The sequence below is a fragment of the Cariama cristata genome, unplaced genomic scaffold, assembly GCF_000690535.1.
Source record: "Cariama cristata isolate BGI_N322 unplaced genomic scaffold, ASM69053v1 scaffold33614, whole genome shotgun sequence".
In the NCBI taxonomy this organism is placed as follows: domain Eukaryota; kingdom Metazoa; phylum Chordata; class Aves; order Cariamiformes; family Cariamidae; genus Cariama; species Cariama cristata.
In genome coordinates, this window is record NW_009614051.1 from 1 (window position 1) to 20,390 (window position 20,390).

General features: G+C 35.4%; 1 protein-coding gene across 1 annotated transcript; it reads left to right on the forward strand.

The window, feature by feature from the left end:
- Nucleotides 1-739: 739 nt before the first annotated feature.
- HEATR2 (HEAT repeat containing 2) lies at nt 740-18,499 on the forward strand. The gene is given in 7 exon segments (XM_009699266.1): nt 740-870; nt 1,303-1,418; nt 5,457-5,689; nt 8,649-8,861; nt 11,042-11,185; nt 15,550-15,718; nt 18,348-18,499. Coding segments are annotated over 7 exon segments (1,158 nt in total).
- The last annotated feature ends 1,891 nt before the right edge of the window (nt 18,500-20,390 follow it).

Consider the following 20,390-nt stretch of genomic DNA (forward strand, 5'->3'; position numbering starts at 1 on the left):
TGCTTTCATTTATTCAGTTGAAATATGTAAATATGTCACATACAGCCTTTGTCAATTGTAAGCTATCCAAAACCAAGGTTGGTTACCTATTCAGCTGCTGTCTAATTCTGCAGGCTGTTGAAGTTTGTAGGCACCTTTTTATTTTAATGTGTGCCTTCAATTCTGTTTTAAATTATTCTGCCAAATCTCTCTGGGACTTGAGTCTATGACCTTTTCAGATGCTTAACAAACACTTTATGATACCAGTCCCTTCATAAGATGCAATTGAGGCAGTAATTTTAAAATGTGCAACTTAATCATAACTAAAATATTTTAATTTTTGAGTGGGTGTATTCACATCATTTAACTTAGGCTTCCTTTACAGTGAACAGAGAAAATGGTCTTCTGGAGATGTGCTTGGAAAGCTTCAAATTCCTGAGAAGTGTACATTTCTTACATTCTTAGAGAGATGTTAACTATGAGAATTTAGAGTTTTCTGAGTTAGGTCTGTATCTTACCTTCCTCTAAGATGTGCTTTTGTGCAGCAAATGCTCTAAGTCTAAGCCAGAGTGAGAACACAAGAGGGAGCATGGTACCTTGCACGTTAAGATACTTGCTGCAAGTGAGAAAATCCTTGGCTCTTGTAATTTCTTCTGAGACTTTTGATGCACTTTACCAAGTCTTATATACCAAAAACAAATATTATTTTTTAGTTTTTCTGGTATTTTCCTGACATATTTAAAATAGTCTTTTTGCTTCCATGTAGGTTCGGCATGCTGTAACAACTGTCATTGGAGAATGGTTGTTGCACCTACGAGATAGATACTCATATTTTCACAAGTTGATCCCTTTGTTACTTGGCAGCTTTACTGATGAAATTCCTGAAAATATGTAAGCAGAACACTTTCTTTTTCCTTTCTTCCCCCCCCGCCCCTCGTAAGTAGTTGTCGTACAGGGAAGTGTTTCTATATTCACAAATGTAGCCTGGAGGAAAAAAAAAAAAATTTTTTTTGTTTTTTCTTAAACCAAAACTATAGCATTATCTTCAGTAACTTTTGTTATATTGTCCTTTTATGCTATGTTCAAGTAAGTATGAGGGAGACGAAGACAGAGAGGTAGACAGAGACAGAATTATCCTTTGGAAGAGGTGTCCTCTGTCCACAAAAGAAGCATAAACTTTCACCTTAATGTCCCTCGGTTAAATGGCAAGAACACTTCCCATCCTTCCAGCTGAATTGAAGAAGTTAGAATTTCTGGAAGTCTTATTTTAAAATGTTTTTCTTTTGGGGGCACGATGGTATAAAACTCTTATTTTGTGTCTAGGAAACTGGCTTGGACTTATTGGGAAAAGATAGGTTTGCAGTGGGAGAAAGAAAATGAAGAAGATCTGAAGGATAAGATGGATTTTGGTGTTTCACCATCTCATTATCCCAAAGGAGGTAAGTGTTGCACTGAAAGTGGTTTTTACTTCCTGAATAATCTATGAGAGCTGCAGTGCAGTAATAATAGCAGAGCAGGATGTGTAATATTCATTACAAAATGTAATATTAGTTAATGTATAGGAGTGGCATATATAAAAAAATATAATGTATAGCATATATGTATATAAAATTATTTATGTTACATTTAAATTTGAAAAAAAAAAAAAACATTTTTTCAGTAACTGCATTCAGTTTTTCCGTTAATCCCAAAATGCATTTTGGAGAAAGAATAAATGAAGATGCCTATGCTGAAAAAGAGATGAAGCAGTGATGCAGAAGCAGCAGAAAGTTCTATATTAGCTAGCAGCCGGGTGAAGAGTGGGCATAGAGATGACCACAAAGGAAGGCAGGATGAAAGAACCTGTGAGCTGAGCCCTTGAATAATAAGAACTAGACACAGCATTAGTGATCCACAGAATTGGTGTGGAAGACAAATTTGGAGTGAAATGATTTCAGACTTCTTTGTGAGACACTGGGATGCTAACTAAAATCTGCGAGCATACATGAAGAACGTGGGAACAGAAACAGTAATTTCCTTTATTATATACAAAAAACCAAGATATGCAGCATGGGTAGATTACTTTTTAGTACTGTATGATTTATAGGTAGTTTTAAAATGTTATGTTTGCAGTAGCTTGAAGCTTGTTTCCTGTCTCAGGTTCATAAAGTTAATGTTTAAACATATGCATATGGGTGTTGATGAGAGAGAGGGTTTAAATGGGTCATTTAGTGATGTCTATACTCATATTTAACAGAATAAAAACTCTTTTGGTGTGAAAGAGCAGGTTCATGCTTGAGTTGTGCCTATGTGACAATCACATCACAGAATACCTAGCAGCAAAATCCTTTCCATGACAGTGGGTTCCGGAGTCCTTTCTTCTTTAAAATTATGCTTCCCCCCCTTTTAAAGTTGTTTTACTCAGTAATGCTTGAATGAAAAGGGAAGCACTTCATAGTGGTGACTGGTTTGACAGAACTGTTTAGCTTTGAAGACAGGCAAGTTGATCTGTTACCCTTTCCATTTTTTTTTTTCTTCCTTATTTTATATATAATACTACCTCGGGGTTTGTAAATGGTAAAGATTGCTTTTACTTCCACTAGTGATGGCAGAAACATATTTCTATTTTTTGGCAGTCAGAGAATTTTTTTAACATGCATAAACTGATGAAGTTGAGTGTCAAAGTTCCAGTCACTTAGTTTGCAATGACCATGCTACAGTGAAGGTCATAAAAGGCTTTATATGCTAGTCCTTGAAACAGTTGTTACCATTTATATTGCTAACACTGTTGTCTTGTTCAGTTTTCTCTAAGTGTGTTGGGTTTTGTGTGTGTACACAGTTTTGTGGGTTTTTTTTTTTTTTTAGAAAAGTACTTCTACCAATTATTTCATATTTAAATGATACGTACTTTCTGAAATAATCTTCTTAGCACAATAAATATGCTTCATGAATTTGGGCAACATTCCAGCCCTGCATTTAATTGACTTTTCATGCATCTTGCTTGGTAGAATGATGCAGTTAAGGCTTGAATGTGACATATGTACACACACATATATATGTGTGTATATATATACATAACTAAAGAATGAAGAAATGACCTGATAATTTTGGACTTGAGTCCCAAGTTAATGGTGACTTTAAGATATAATTTCCTGCTGCTTATCCTTATTTCCAAATTGTATGTCTTATTAACAGTCAGGCTTTGTGTGACAAAAGATAAGAAAAATGAGAGGAAAGGGTGATTAGCTACTTAATCTTACAGATACGAAACTTTATCAGAGGCCCTAGCATACCTTAGTTTCAGGGAATATTTTTGGTGTCATACCATATACTGTATATGGATGAGTTCTTATTATGTGTGTCCTTCCCCTCAGATTCCCTTTCACAAACATTTGTTTGGTTGTGGGGTTTTTGTTTTGTTTTTTAATATGATAATTATGTATTTTAACACTTTGTTGCCTTCTGATTTATTTAATGTACTGGAATATCTTTTTACAACTGTGAGTTTATAGCACATTTTACTTAACTATCTTTGTCCAACTGTCAAGCTAATGGACCTGACATATGAGCCCCTCTGTGCTTTGATCTCATGATGACAGATATTGCAGGTCAGAGGAAGAGCAGAGTTAGACCTCATACCTGGTGTCATCCAACCAACTGAATAGCTTTCCATTGAGCAACAGCAGTCATTGCCTTAGGATACAGGTGCAGACAGTTTATAGCAGGGAAGTCTTTGACAGGAGTAGCTTACAGGGATAAACGCCTGTATTTGAACATCTGAAATGAAGGAACTACTGATAAAGAATGGTCCAAATTCTTCAAACAAAATTCTGCCTCAGGTCAAATAGGATGCCAGTCTGTATTTGCTGTCTCAAGTTGATTTCTTTATTTGACCTTTTGGTATTCACTGTCAGTTTTCATAATCCAAAATGTTATCCTCCATTGATAAAAGAAACAGCAATTCATGTCCTGATGCTTGAATTATTTTTTTTTCTGACTAGGTATTTCATAGGCATTTCTATAAGCCTTTTGTATTCTTCAGACCATTTACTTTAGTCCATTTTCCTTTTGGCATTTGCAGTTACATGGGCCAATGCAGGAAAATATCCTGAGACAACTCAGTCATTTCCTTTCTGAACATTTACAGGATAACCCTGTACCAGAAATAAAAAATACATTTGCACATTCAATGTTTTTTGACACCTCATAATGAATATCGTTTCTTTCTTAAAAGAATATGAGAACATTGTGAGTGGCACTTATAAAATGGTGGTTCTCAGAGAACAACTTTTCAGATTTTGTTTGTATAAGCATGTACAGTGTAAAGGAAAAAAATTTGGCTGTAGAGAAAGTAACTACAAAAGTTTATTGCAGTTCTTTGGAAAGCACTGTCATAGTTTTCTGTGTAAAGTACAGAGTGGAGGTCTGATAGTTGCTTGTGATATTGGTCAAGTTACTTCTCTGAGTCTCAGAGGTTTATAAATGAGCCAGGATGTAAATTTGATGATTACTAAGACAGGACAGTAAGCATTTATCGGGGAAGGTAAGTTTATTAGTTCTCTGGAAGTTTACATCCTTTATTGAGGTAGGGAATATGTATTTGTAACAGTTTGGACTTTTGTTTAAAAACAAAAGATAACAGCAAACCCTGACATTGTAGAAAGTCTTTACAAATCAAATTCAATCTAAAAAAAACAGATTCCCCCCCAACTCCTGTATAATCTTTCATACCATTTTGAAATGTGTTATTTAATATAAAAATCGGACAGAGATTGAAGAGGCACAGCAGTGAGCTGCTTTTCCTTAAAAGGCCTTAGAAAAGAGAGCATATAATAGCTGTGACTTTTGAAATTTGGTTGGCCTGATCTATTACATAGCACTTGTACAAGTCATAGTACCCTTTCTGCTTTTAATTTGTGAGGTACACTTTTAACCTTTTCCTTTAGAGGGCACAATGCCATTGTCTGTTTTATTGCAGTTCATGTCCCCTGTACTATTTGTGTCTTCTACCTTTCTTTCTGCCTCCAAATTATATTTAACTCAGTCATACCACAATGTTTGTATGGAAAAGTCTTTCTTCTGTTTTATCTCTGCGTTTCAGTTTAATTTTTTAATGGGGTTTGTGTTGCTATAAAAATTAAAAGGAAGTTATTAAGCTGTGTTTTCCAAAGTGGGTAATGTGCTATGCTCATTTCAGTTATCTTTCTCTTCTCCTTCTGTAAACATTTTAAAACACATAATCTTTAAGTCACCATCCAGTAATAAATACATAAATTTTCAGATAGCTATGTGAAGTTTAAATTCTGCAATATATATTAAAGAACTGCAACTTGTGCAGGTGAATTCCTCAGCAGCATTTGGAATATTTTGTTCCATGCTGAAGCAGACACCCATAGCTCTTATCTTGGATCCTTTAAACTTTTCTAAGGATTAGTGTGCATTGGCTTTTCCTTTGAAATGTATTTTTATTTCGGTTTTGTTTTCTTGTTTTGTTGTAGTGACTCGACCAGGACTAGGTTGTCGGGAACTTGTGTCAAGAAACCTCTCAAAAATTCTTCCAGGTCTCTGTCATGATATAACGGACTGGGTTGAAAGCACAAGAATAAAAGCATCCCAGCTTCTGTATACATTGTTGCTACATGCAGAGGATCACATAACGCAACACATGGAACTACTGCTTAGAACTTTGTACCAAGCATGCTTGGATGAAGAAAGGGATGTGGTTAAAAACGTAAGTTTAATCTGATAAGTATCTATTGTACACTGAATAAAGACCCTATCCTTTATAGTTCTGAGTCTGTCTTCTGAGGGTTGACCTTACCTTAGGTCACTAGAAAGTGCCCATGACTGAAGGATCAGGCTCAAGTTTTTATGGATGTTAAAAAAATGTGAACGTTACATTTACTTATACATTTATTTTAACATAGTAAATTCTTGTATTACTGGTATGAAGACCAATAGTAAAGTTATTTAAATACTCTTTAGTTTATATGTGAACCCGGTGAAGCATTGATAATGATCTCTCTAAAAATCCTAAGCAGTGGATTAAAGCATAAAGCCTTGGGGCAGCAAATTCAATTTAAAAAAATGTGCAGGTCATGCACTTTCAGGTTAATTTCACTTATCTCCTCCTGCTTCATAATCCAACTATAATTCGAACCAAATATTGAGGTATGTTTATTCCATGTGATACCCATATTCAGTCTTTGAATACTTGACATAATGCTCGTAAAATACCTTTTTTTTTCCCATGTTTTTTGTAAGGAATAATTAGTAGCATTTTTTCAAACAGTTGATGCTCTCAACACTTTGATCAACAATTTACCAATAAAACAGATGTAGTTGACATTAGATAAATTTAGCAGAGGATAGACAGGCAATACAAATCTTTTTACAATTTTAAGATAAAATCTTCTGTACATAATTCTACATAAAGAAGAGAGCATATGTATAACAAAAAAAATCCATGTAACTTACTTTAAAGCTACAAATTTTATTGCTTTGGGAAATCGGAAGAATGTGTTCTGCTTACTGGATGCAAGTAGTCCAACCAATGTCAGAAAAGCTGATTTCCAAATTAGGCTTTTCTTTAGGTTCCTGCTATCAGTTGAGCTATACAGACCGTGAAATCCATTTCTGAAATTATCCTTTTTCTTAATTTTTCTGCGATTTCTTGTTGTCTTTAGTCTTTTTTAGTACTAATTGTTGTCCCTCTCTCTTAATTTTTCCCGAATTGTTCCTCCCCTTCCCCCAATTCTTACTCTGTTATCCCCTTCTAGCCATTCCACCCCTTCCACCTCCCCTTTCAGGACCAGCATCTGACCTTTAACCATATTGCCTCACAGTGAGACTGAGCTTGTAAACTAAGCCAGTCACACACCAGTCAATAGTAGAGAGAAGTAAACCTGCAATACTGTCAAAAGTCATCTTTTTGTTTCAAAAAAGCATTATACGGGCCTTAGGAAATCAATGCCCCAGAACTGAAGTAAGAGATAAGCTACTATGGGTATGGAGCTTTCCAAATTCCTTAGTGCTTGTATAAAATATATAACAAAACTTAAATAATTAGAAGAATAAAGCCATGTAGCCCTGCTGTCCTGGTCCTATCTATTTTCTATCTAGTGCTTGTTGCTATAAATATAAATTTAAAAGTGTGTTCAAGCAACACATAGTTTTCCCTTGCCTTTTTTTGACCATACTTGTCTCTTTCTTAGAATTCCACCACGAATCTTCTTGCAGGTGCTTCTGAGAGATTTATTCCCAGTTAGGGGATGGTTTCTGTATTTAATTTTACTCTTCCTTGTGCCAAAATTTAAGATTTAGCAACTTTGGTTTGTGAATGCCTTTTATCTCCTTAGTGATGCTGCTTCCCAGGGTACTGTGGTGATCTCCTCTATCATTTGTCACTGTAGAACCCATTTCAGAGTAGCCACCAACTTGGAAAATGGACATGTCCTTCTCCAGCCTAATAATACCAAATGAGATGTATGAAAGACCAGATGGTCTCTTGTCCTTTTTTCTTTTTCCTTTTTTCTTTTTATTCCCCCCTGTTAAAGTCAGTAGATAACTTGATCCATACAAATGTATCAGTTTGTATTTTTCAACTGTTTAATTGTATTGTCCTTTTCCAGTTTTCAGAGTACTAAGAGTCTTTTTCTTTCTCTAAGGCAAATATGGGGGAGGGGAGGGTTCACATCTACATAGAGTATATTATAACTGTTTTGAGTCTTCACCATTTTGAAAAGAAACAGCTATGTATAGTGCAGATTTAAACTGTAGAATTCATGGCTACATGCTTCCATTGAGACTAAAAAAACTAGGATAATTCAGGTATTAACTAGGTGCAATTAAAAATCCATGGCTAAATCAGTGGACCAAAAATTATATACAAAGGGAAATAAGCTTTCATGTTTGAGGAAATAAGCCAACCATTAAATAAATGGGTTAGGAAGAAATGTTCCTGTTGCACAGGTGATGGCACAGTAGGTGGCTATATGTTTATTCATGCACCTGATTGTAAATACTGGGCATTAGTTAGGGAGTAAGCTTTGGTGTAATGGTATTTCATGTGGAATACAACACACCAATATGTCTGCAAGGCAGAGATGGCACCAAAAGGCATGAGTATCATGGAGAATACATAGTAATTTAAGCCTTTTCAGTTAAAGAAGTAAGAGATTGAAAGCAGTGAGCAGTTCCGTCATGGCAGTGCTTCCACACTAAACCAGATCTCTAACGTCAGTGTCAAAATATAGTACAATAACAAAAAAATTCCTCTTTCAGAGTTTTATTGTTGTTGCTTTTAATAGACGGTTGGTGGGTGCTTTAAGAGCATGCCTCAGAACAGCATTTGGAGGACAATGCTAAACCACTAAATCTGCAACATCTGGTTATTCTGAACTGGAGACTTTATTACACTGAAAGTTGTACACTTCATTTCTGTGCATTACTTTCTCATGGAAGTTTGTCTGATGCTGAGAAGAGTGCTTGCATGCCTTATTATGTGCTTACTGAACACATGTCAAGAAAATTTCTTCATGCATATAATCATTACTGAGTGAGTGGAAAAGTCCTACAAGGCAACTGCTGAAGCATTTAAAATAACAGCTGGAATCATAAAAAGCCCATGATATGTTGAATGGTCTTTGTGTTTTAGAAAAATTCTCAAGTTATTCCTGTTCTTTTTTCAGTGTGTGAAAGCAGCAGAATTGATTGGAACGTTTGTCAGCCCTAAGGTGTCATTGAAATTAATCACATCAGCCTTTGGGAAGCCACCTAAGCCATCTTGTATAATGGTTCTAACTGCAGTGATTCGAGGTAGCCCAAAAGAAATCTTACAGCCTCATCTAACCAATCTTGGTGACACGCTGTCTCAAGCTGGAGTTTGTCAACAATCTGAAGAGGTGAGGCTTACCGGAAAATATACAACAGACCAAAATTTTAGACTGGTCGTTCTCTCAACTTTTTTTTTTTTCCCCTTGTTCTCCCTAAATGCTCCCATTCTTATCTGCTCCCTTGCACGCCTGCCCCACGCTATCTCAGGATATAGTTGTGGGCCTGTGTTTGAGAGAAAACAGAAGTTTCCCTTTCCTCCCTGGGCCATGTTGTGGTCTCCTGGTCAAATCTGCTATTCCCAAAAGCTTGCTAGTAGTCTATCCTTTCTGCAGATGTGGGTTCAAGTTTGAGAACTGCTGTAAAAGTCTTCAGATAGTGAGAGGAAAATGAAAAAGCGTAACAGGGAGAGAAGAAGCTGTTCAGTATGTGCTGTAGTAATTGAGGACTACCTTGGCTGATCCAGAGGCAGAATTTAACCCATGTTTTAAAATTTCTTGTTCACAATCCAAACAAGATCATGTATTTTGATCCTTATCAGTGAAAATGACCGAAAACATTTCACAGTCCATTGTAATTAGCATGTCAGGTTTCCCAAGAAAGATTCCCTCTTAATATCATCATCTTATTTTTGTTCTGTATTATTATTGTTCTCCATTTTTAAAAGGAAGGTACCGGTACTTTTATGTGTACATTTAGGAGCATGCTTTGTAAACCATTGGGCCTGGTTGCTTCTCTTTAAGTGAGAATCTAGGAGGAAGACCTTTATAAATTAGAAATTTGCACCCAAGTGTACCCTTAACTAATGGCTGAGCCTGAAGACCATTTTCATTTTAGTATTTGAAGAATATTCATCAATTGCTATATAAGGAGGTGAGAGATTCTCTTCAACATGGAATGGAGATTTTTAACTCCCAGAATTACTACTTCCCTCCCCCACCCCCAACTGCTCAGCTATGGAAATAGATCTGTTAGAGATGCAGAAGAATAATCCCTACAATTTCCCAAATAATGAAATCCCGGCTTTCATTCCACCAAAAGTTTGTTAGGCCTGTGCTCTTAAGATGACCAAAAAAGGGCCAGTGCTGTGCCTTCAGAAGATTCTAACTTTATGTCAGATGCAGACTTCCCTTTAAAAGTTATTCATGTGTGTAGACTGAATCTAGCATAATTATCTTTTTGAGCCAATGTAAGATATACGTTTAAAGTTCTTCCCTCATTAGGCTTCTTCCCTAATGGAATATGTACCAGTGATGCAGGAATTAACCTTAATCTCCATGAAGCCTGTGGTGATTAGGAACTCATATAACTAGAAGCATTATAACCTGATTGTTCAAATAACAGTTCCCTGAAGTGTATCTACAAAATTGCTATGAGGTCTTAAGCTTACCACTTCCATTTGGCATTAGATACAGTAGACACATTCATCTGCAGCTGAAGCTTTTGGTGGAATTATTCTAGCCTTTGGTCTTGGAAAACAATCTTTCTCTATTTTAACAGCAAATGCTGCATAGACACTGTTTAGCTAAGGATTGACCATGTCTATGAGATTAGTAACATTTATAGTTAACCTATTCCTAGACTTGATTTATTTTTTGGAAGTAAATATGTAACAATGGCCCCTTCTGTTCATTGAATGTAATCTGACAGCTTCGTGGAATATCTGATGAACTTTATCATAGAAGTTATTGCAGACTAACTGACAACAGTGTTGACTCCAACTGGTATCAGTTGAATCAAGATAACATGCATTATTTTGCATCAAATGAGATAAACTGGCTGAGATAAAAGCAGACACTCAGGTTTTCTTGGTTTATGTATTTAACCATTATTGTTCCATTCGAAATAGTCAAACATGGAATAATATTTGAAACAGTTGTAACAAATATGTTATTAATTAACAAATTTCACTTCAGAATGAGAAAGTACCATCAGTAAGCATTCAAAAATGCTTTGATGTTTTTATTCACAGTGGAACAATTGTGTGATTAAGAGCAAGGTCATTTATTTTGATAACAGGTCAAGGTAAATACAAACAAATGGTGTGGGAGGAAGATTATGTTGTATTCTATAAGAAGTAGAATGTAGGTAATCAAAAGAACTAACATGAAATTACTAATATGTTACCAATTTAGGGGATTATACAGTGCTCAGATTTGATTATTGTAATTTCCCGTATCTCTCCCTTAAAAAGAATGTTCTATTTTATAACAAAACATAATAAATTTATGCTTTTATTAAAAAAAAATAGGTCTTTTATATGGAGCAGTTGCTTTATTGTGTACAAGCATTGATTGAAGTATGCCAGGAAGACTGCAAGGAAATTAGCTTACAGCTAATGAAAGTTTTGGTGACAATAATGGCAATACCATGTTCTCAGCACCTTAAAGAAAAGGTAAACTATGAGCTGGTTTAATATTTTGTTGTGTTTCTGATTTTTACTATTGATAAGACACTTTGTCTAAACAGAGCCATAATTATTTGCCTTGCTGTTAGGTTTAAACCACAGAAATCTTTGACTAAGAGCTTATCGACAAAGATCAGATCTTTTGAAATTACTTGGTGTTGCATGACCTTGACTGTACCCTCTGTCTGTCACATCTTTTTCCATAGCTGAAATTACTTAGTCTGTTTAAAACAGATAAAGGCAACTTCTTCAGAAGAATAAATCATTGAAATCTTATTTGTTAGAGCTAAGAACTTGTACAATACAACTATTTTTGTTTGGAGATTGCATATTTTTCATCTGTATGTGTGTGTATAGCAATCTGTTTCAAATATTGTATAGAAATATAATAGTTAAACATTTAGATATACATATAACTTCAAATTGATCAGATTCACTCTGTTAGAATGAAAGAAGCATGAGGGAATACTTGGGATGCTGTGTTTAGTCATAAAACTGTTCTGCAAAGATCTATCCCTATGGCACTGTTCTGGTGATTAGTTAATATTTAGAAGTCACTGTAAAGGCTGCAAGATCTATGAATGTTATAATTTGTCAGTCAAAATATTGATATTTCTGCTTTGCCAGATCACAGTTCATACTTGTTAGGCGTTACATCTATTTCCCGACAACAGTTTGAAGATCTCAGTTTAATGTTGAATCCTGCAAATCCACAGGGCTGTAATGAAGATTAGCAGCAGCAGACATTAGGGTCTTACAGGTTATTTCTTCTATGGAACTGGAAGACAGGGTAGTGCTAGGGTTAGGGTGGGACTAAAGTTGAGGTTAAAGTCTAGGACAACAGTGGTTCCAGAAGAGTTGAACATACTGTTGCATCTCACAAACACTATAAGACTAGAATGTACACTGATGTTTCTAAGGCAAATATTAGCTCCTACGTAAGTGTGGTCAGCAGAATTCTGGTTAATATCTGATTTTGGCTGACATAACAGGAAAGGATATTACTCAGGTAAGAAACTTAGGAGTTGGCCTTATTACTACATCTTGTAAGGCTTGCTCACTGACTGTGGGCTGTACCAGTGGGGAGTAATGGCTTGTGGCTAGTCCAAGGTTGTGCATCTCTCACTGTACATACTGATATGATTAATACTAGAATTAAGTTTGGAGCTGGGTTTACAGTTTGGGACAGCAGAGCCTGGAGAATTACATTTCTTCATAACTTTGGTTGAAGGCCCATAGAGTTAGAATATGTGCTGCTTCTGAGAAGGGCCTTAGAATTCAGTTTTACTTTGTGGCCAAAACCACCCAGTATGGGTCTGTAGGCTATAGTTATAACTTGTTTGGGTTTTTTTGTTTGTTTTTGGTTTGGTTTTTTTAAGTGTTTTTAGGTTAGGTTTCAGAAGAGATGGCTTGAAGTACATTACTGGAGCATGGAAGCTCACAGTTGGATGAGGGCTGCTATTGGCCTAGAAGAACACTTTACTTGGGTGGATGTTAATCACTGGGCCATGGTTTAGGTTAAGTTTTGGGACAGGAGGTGTTCAAGACTTATGCTTGGTGCTGAATTCCATAAAACCTTGGGCATGCGGTTGGCACTCATTGAACTGTTGATGCTTAGTTTTTAGGTGGGTATAAGTCACTGGATTATTGTTAATGTTAGGTTAAACACAGGAGCACACAAGTGGCCAAGAAGAAACTAAAATTTATTTTCTGACTGTTAAAGAACAAGTCACCTATAGATCAAGAACACTACTAGCCTTAAAAAAGCGATAGTTTCATAATAATTTTTTTATTTTCAGACAAAGATCAGACTGATTTTTACAGTAGTTGACCTTTTTACCTCCCCATCACAACCAAAAATTTAAATGGTGCAGGCATGCTTTAAAATAAAGGATATCTGTAGATGTCCTGATAATAGATGAGCTTTTTGGCTAAACGTTATTTTGCCCTCTTATTTCTCTCTTCCTCTTTCTTTCCCGAGCTAAATATCAAATAAATCAGCAAGCCATCCTCATGTAGTACAATTGTGACCTATCCAAGTTGTCTTTTTTCCAAACGTGCACCTTAAATGCGATGGCTATTCTACTTCCTTTTCTCTTGCTCCCAGGCATAGTATTCCAAAGGCCTGTGTAGCATCAGTTATTTATGACCCCATAGCTGGCAGGCTGCCTCCAAGAAGGCATAAGTCTTAGAAAACTGTTCCGAAAGAAGTAAAATAGAACAAAGCTTGAAACAAGTATTGAAAGGACTTTGCAGGTCAAAGAGATGTCGCATGAAGATCTGTCTCATGGAGAGCCAGTGGGAGGGTGGGATATGTGGGGGGTTTGTTTTGGTTGGGGGAGGGGGGGTGGTTGTTTTTTTAACAAACACTCTGTCCAAGTGAGCCTTGGACAGATGGATCTGGTATGTTTTGCAGTATCTTGTCTGTTTAGTCCTACAGTGGTCTATAAAGTCAGCGAAGTCCATTTAAAACCTTACAAATCATACTCCTACAAAGCAAGCTGATTTTCATATATGGAAAAGCTAATCTCCCAAGATTTTTAAGAGTTTAAGTTGTTCCTGCAGTTACAGATGATTTTTAAAGTAGACAGTACTTTGGATGAGAATCCTTTTTCTCATTAGCCTTTCTTTCAGCTAGACAGATATAAAATCTGGCAATGAGATTACATAATTGCAATATTTTGAATCTGTCACAGTCAAATACAGCTTGAATTTTTTATTTTTTTTTCCCAGTTACTGACTACTGTAAAACTTCGAAATGAGCTGTGCAACTTGCAGAAGGCAAGAAGTCCCTGTTAAAATAGCTTAAGACCATATAGAACAAATGTATTCCAGCTAGCTTTACAAGATAAATTTGTTGTTTGGAAAAGAAGTCTGTATTCAGGATGAAAAAATTTTTAGTATAAACATAAATTATTCAAAAATTTGCATTATAGAACTTCAATTCAGGCTTTACTATAAGAGGAGAGAAGATGACAGAGATAGCAGAGACCACAACTGATGTGAATACTCAGTCTTGCTTGATTTTGGGCCCCTTTGCTTTGTGTTCATCAGTGTTTCTGGTTGCATAAGGCTAAGGAAAAAGATCAAGACCACCAACGGAGCACTTCAGTATCGTGATGAGGAGTATGATTTACAACCCCAAATAGACTGGAGCAGTATCAGTTGTTAGAGTCTGTTAAGCATGTATTGAGCTTGTCAGTGATTTAACTGGTGACCTAAAGATAAGATTTTTGTTTTGTTACCAGTAACCTGTGCTATCTTGGCTCTTCTTTTGGCTCACGTTGATTATTAGCATGAAAATAATGTATCATTAAACTTGTTAGCTTTAAAATATAAGAAAGAAAATCATCCTTGCTTTTTTTTTTAACAGTAAGACACTTCTTAATGAGAAGATATGCATCAGTCTATTGGCATGTTTAATTTAATCTCTCTTTTTTTTTTTTAATTGCACACTTGAAACTACTTAAAGAGTTCATTTTAAATCACCTGTGAACAATGTATTATTTTGTATCTCTTCTTCAATGGGAAAAAACATCTTGTAGATTGTGGTGGGATTAATAGGGAACAGTTTCTGTCCTTACACATTCTGTCATGTAAAACGTTCCAATTAATTTACAGATAAATGAGTATTTTACATATAAGTTATTCTGAGTTGTTTTGGCTGGCTGGCAGAATGGTTCCAGAAAAGAAAAAACTACTGTGCTTGAGGCAAGCAAACCTGCTTTAAGAGTAACCTTTGTCCTTAGCAAATCCTGGTTTGGTGTTTGTTTTTTTTCGTTGGTTGGTTGGTTTTTCCCCCCCTAGAAATCTCATTTGTTTTCTCCACATCTGGTACTTCCATAATAACATATTTGTCTGGCAAGTGATTAGTCTGTAATATTCTAGAGGTTCTAGACACGTTTCAGCTAACTTGTGCAGTTGAGTTCAGCTTAAAAATATGACTACTATGCTAGATGGGATTGTGAGAAATTCCCTCTACATTAATGTTTTAAAGCATTCTTAAAGATACGGTGGTTTTCCTCCTTTATTTAAAAGTAGTGAGAGTGATGTGGTTAGTCTTTTTGATAGGTTTTCGCATGGATTAGAGATTCTTTCATTTTGCTGTAACATTGCTGTATTCCTTATGATTTCATTTTGAAATCAGGGCAAATGTTTAACATTAAATAAAAGGTAATAGATGTGGTGTAGGCAGATGTTAAATATCAATCTTGATTGTCCAAGTAGAAACTATGGAAATCTTCTTGTGTTCCTTCTGTTCTTACAGTATAATTATGGGTTTTAAAAGTTTTTTTTCTTTTTTTTTAACATTGTTTCAGTTAAGATAAAGTATCCTGTCTCTGTTTTAACAGGTAGAGGAAACAATGTCTTCATTAGCTGAAGTGCAGCGATTGGATAGTTTTATTTATCTCTACAAACAGCACATAATTCAGCTTATGGAATGGGTTTCAGTATCATGTGATTGTTGGATATGCTATTCTCCAGAAATATTACAGTTAGATGTCATCGCAACTCATTCAGGTACAATTTATTTCGTAGTTCTAAAAAAAAAATAAAGTAATAACATCCATAGCCTGTAGACACATTGTGTTTTATAACGAATAGTGTAATATTCAGAAACTTCACAAGAATATATTAGAAAGCAAAACAAAAAATGTTGAAGCAGCTCAAATGCCAAAAGACTCCTTGGCTGCAAGGAGCATACTAAAAGCACTTACGTAAAAGTATGCTTTCAGGTAAAGGAAATAGGTAAAGATTATGGCGAGACAAGCTGATGTAGCTTATGTGTCCAAAAACTTATATGGGTTTTTTTTTTCTATCTATTCATTAGTCTTATAAAACATACTATGTTTTTGTACAAACATTTCCTCTTTTATGTTCTTCAACACATTGCCGTGTATAGATTAGTAAAAGATTTCGGCTTATGTTTCATCTACCTTCAGATCTGCACAGTGAACATTCCTCTGATGCAGCTCTCCAGATTGCATCTACAGGCAAGGGATGCAGTGACAGGCAGTTCTTCTCACCTATATACCCATTTTAAGATTATTAAAATGAAAAGTCATGGGTGTTTTTTTTTTTCCTTTCTGTTAGTTAAAGAGGGGATGTAGACAGCTACTTCAGCTACAGGTGAAGTGTTATTATTCCTACTCCAGATAGTTAAATGTGGACAGGTATGTTTTAAGGTACTGCATCTTCTGCATTTATTCCTTGAATCTCAAAAAAAGCCTCAACAAACCTATGTGAAGCACCCACTTACTCTGGTTTGTGCAGCAACCAGCGTAAGTACTTTTTCTTCTTTTCTGTCTGTGGAGAGAACAAAAAGTTTTTTTCAGTGCAAGATCTGAGAGGCCAACTTTCTGTATATTTGCTCTCCCATTTCCATGACTGAGGGACTTCTAGACAGTTGTCTCTGTTTTCCTTAATGCTAAATAAATCATCAAAGGTCTGGGCAAACATTTTGGCTTGCACCCAACACTAGTAATATGCTATTGTCTGTGTTTTCTGTCTGACACAGCAGCTCCTAGAGCTCTTTTTTTTTTCTTTCCCTTTCTTTTTTTTCTTTTCATTCCCACACATAATGTTGGTTTTAATCAATTTAATTGGGTTTACTAATTTCAAATTTCTCAGTTTTTACTGTTTTTCAGGAATGTATGCTTAAGCTGAAATTAGCAATGTAGTTTATTTTGTTTATTTTCCATCTGTTGAATTTGCTGTTATTGGTTTGATATAATAGTAGTATCTTTTAAATGTCTCAGAACTCACATGAAGCAATGTATTTTGAATAAGTGCTGTGAAAATAAAGACCTATTTGTTGGCACAGAAATTTAGCAAACTGCAGTTTAACACCCTGTATTGCTTCAGTCTAGACAGTAGAAGATTTGGGGGGTTTTTTTAATGGTTATTTAAACATTACTTTTGAGATATTATTAAATGCTATTGAACTTGTTTTGGAATCCTGAATACTTCAATCTATCCATTCCATGTTTGAGGAATATTCTTGTCATCAGAAATGCCAGTGTTGTGTCTCCTTCTGGGAGGATTTTCTGAATGACTGGAGTTGAATGGAATGTGCATCACAAGGTTGCAAAGCTGAAGAAGTTCTAGAAGAAAGTAGTTTTTTGCAAACAGAGCAGAAAGAGCATTCTATAGCAAGAAGCTTGCAGAATAAAGCATATGTATAGTCTATATGTATTCTTCCTCTTTAAAACCATGCAGGTGTTAATCATTATCAAGGAGAAAGGCACAAACTTCCTTCTGTTTTGGGAAAATAATTTCTTCAAATGTTGGGATAACAGCTTAGGGGTTTGTTTGTTTATTGTTCAGTGGTGAAAACAATTCATCATAGGATGTGAAAATATTTACAAACTAGAGAATCAATTTGAAAAATGTTTTTATTTCAAATAGCTTCTAAAATTCATCATATTTTAAATTCTCTTGTAAAATGCAAATAAGCATTATTTAAACATGGAGAAAGAATACTACTGCAATAAGTCTATTATCCAGGTTTTGAGGCTGACCCTTTCAAACATGCCCTTTCCTCTGCCTTTGGGAGTCATGAACATATTTCCTTGAATGTTGCACATGACAAAACTTGAAAGAAGGAAAAAAAACATAGTTAATGCCGCTGTTTGGAGTTGTGTCATAGTCATAACAGATTCAGTGTAATTTTTCATTAAGTTCAGTAACACCAAAACTTTGTGCATAGCTTCAAGCTTTCAGAGCTACATAGTGAACAAAATTAATCCACGCCATCCCCCTGCCCCAAATGCATTAGTCCACCCAAAATGTCAGCTTGTACTGCTGGTCCCAGCAACTAGCGGGTGTCATTGATATGTCCATGCTACATAATTCAATGTAGAACAGCAATACCAAGCTGGATAAATGAGATGTGGGGTAAACCGATCTTCAGGGAGCACCATGCTACCATGACTAAGACTGTGGGTTAGCCCATGGAGAGTTAGCTTGGGTATTTGTACACCACCTAATACGATGTAACATGGATACATCAACAGCTGCCATGCAAGAGTGGAAACTTAAGCACTATTTTAATATCATGCATGTTACAAATTTTAATGCACTTGCATACTAAGCATCTAAACAGAACTTACTAGTACTCTGAAATAAGTCTTACATGTTTATTTTCTAGGTCCTGTCATAGGTGAAGCTCTAAATAACTTCATTCTCATTCTTAAAACGTGTCTTCAGCCAAACAAAGATCCCCAGATGCGGTTGAAACTTTTTACTATTTTATCACAGTTGCTCCAGAAAGCAAGTGAAACTGTCAATTCTCAGGGGTAAGTAGAGTTCTAATTTCACACAGCTATTTGAACGCTACAGTGGCATTAAAAAGTAATGACCATGGTAGTTATTTAACCTCTATCATTGTGTCCATGTTAGCATTTCTGGAAGAAGAAAGACTTTCCCACCATCTACAGTGTATTTTTCTTGCTGTACTTTTTAACAATGCTTAGAAGAGCAGAGTGCAATAATTTAAAATAACTATAAATAAATTGAAGTCTGGACTTCCTCCGCTGTAGTCTTCTTCCCTCTGCCACTATGGAGAATTAAAATGGATGTCATACAGATCTGGATAGTTTCCAAAAAATAAGGAGCTATAGTTGAAAAGAATACGTGTTTGAAAGCTAAAATGGAGAGTCTTAGGAAAGAAACATGATGGGGGTGTTAGTTATTTTGGGTTGGTTGGTTTGTTTTTTTCTTTCTCCCAGCCAACTCCTAAATCCTTACACTGTGCCCATAGTCATTGTGAGGAAACAATATAACACCTAAAAAAATGGGCATTTAAAAATGCCCATGATATAGCATGGTGTTTAAAAAGCATTGAACTAAATGTTTGATAAGGAATTATTATTACTCTCAGTGACTGAAGATGGAAGTCTCCTGTTGCGTGGCACTATTTATGCATTGCAAGTACAATCTAACTATAATTTACAGTGCTTATAAAACTCCTACATTTATAACAATGCCAACAGTGGAGTTCTTTTGTCATTATTAATTTAGCCTTACTGGTAGTGGAAACACTTTCGCAAAGTTGTCCTGAATACATAAACTATATCTGCTTTGCTTTTCTCAGTGCCTGCTGCATTTAGTATGGAAATGTATTCTGATGCATACTTTTTCATTTTTTAACTTTTAAAAAACAAAACAACCACCAAAAAACAATCACAGGAAGTATTCTTCCTAAAAGTACTTTCATAGCAATGGTCATTTATACTTCAAAGTTTTTTCATGATTCTGATGAGCAAATTGGTACCCAGTGGGCATTCTGGTATGTTGAACATTCATTCAGGTTCCATGAAGCCATGGAATATAGTATGAATAGTATGAATGTAGATGTATTTTTACCACTTTTAGATATATTTAGTATATTCGTGGCCTGCGTACTATAATGGGGGGAGGAGGAGGAGGAACCCTGGTGTTCCCATTCAGTGGGAGATTCCAGGTAAGCTGAAGAATCTCTGCTAATGCATTCCCTAACAGATTTTTGAGCTAGTGTGCTTAAGATGAAATATAAGGAAGCTGTCCTTTTTTTAACTGAAAGCTTTTGTGCCAAGTGTGTTCTTACCTGTTTCGATATTTTCAGGATCCAATGTTAAAATCTCTATTCATATAAAAAAATCTCTTTCTAGTCAGTGGATTACTTCCTTAAGTAATCATGTTAACTGAGTGGTAGTTACAAGATCAATCTAGATATGCAAGAATATTCGTAAAATAAATAAAGAAAAGCACTTTGAAAACTATTTGAAGTGTTCCAGCATCTGACTACTTATTGTAAGCTGATCTATTGTATCTCAGATCTGTATCATCTAACCGAGAATGGAAAGACTGTCGAGCCAAGAAATGTCATCTCATATGTTCTGTGATGCCATGAACACAACAATAATGGTTATTAAGTGTGTAATAATGTATTTCAGTCTAAAAATGGGATAATGCAACTCTCTCCTGTTTATTTTCTTTTATGGTCTGATTTTACTGTCCTTTATTTACTGCAGAATACATTATTAGCTCCTATTCATCTACCATACGATCACGTTTATCTACATTTGTTTTCAGTATATTAAATATGTTCATTCTTTCAAAGTATTTAATCCAATTCAGACCTGGTCAACAAGTTAGTCTCACTGGCATTTCTTCTCTATACATTTTCAGTTCTCTGGTCTCCTGCTCTTCC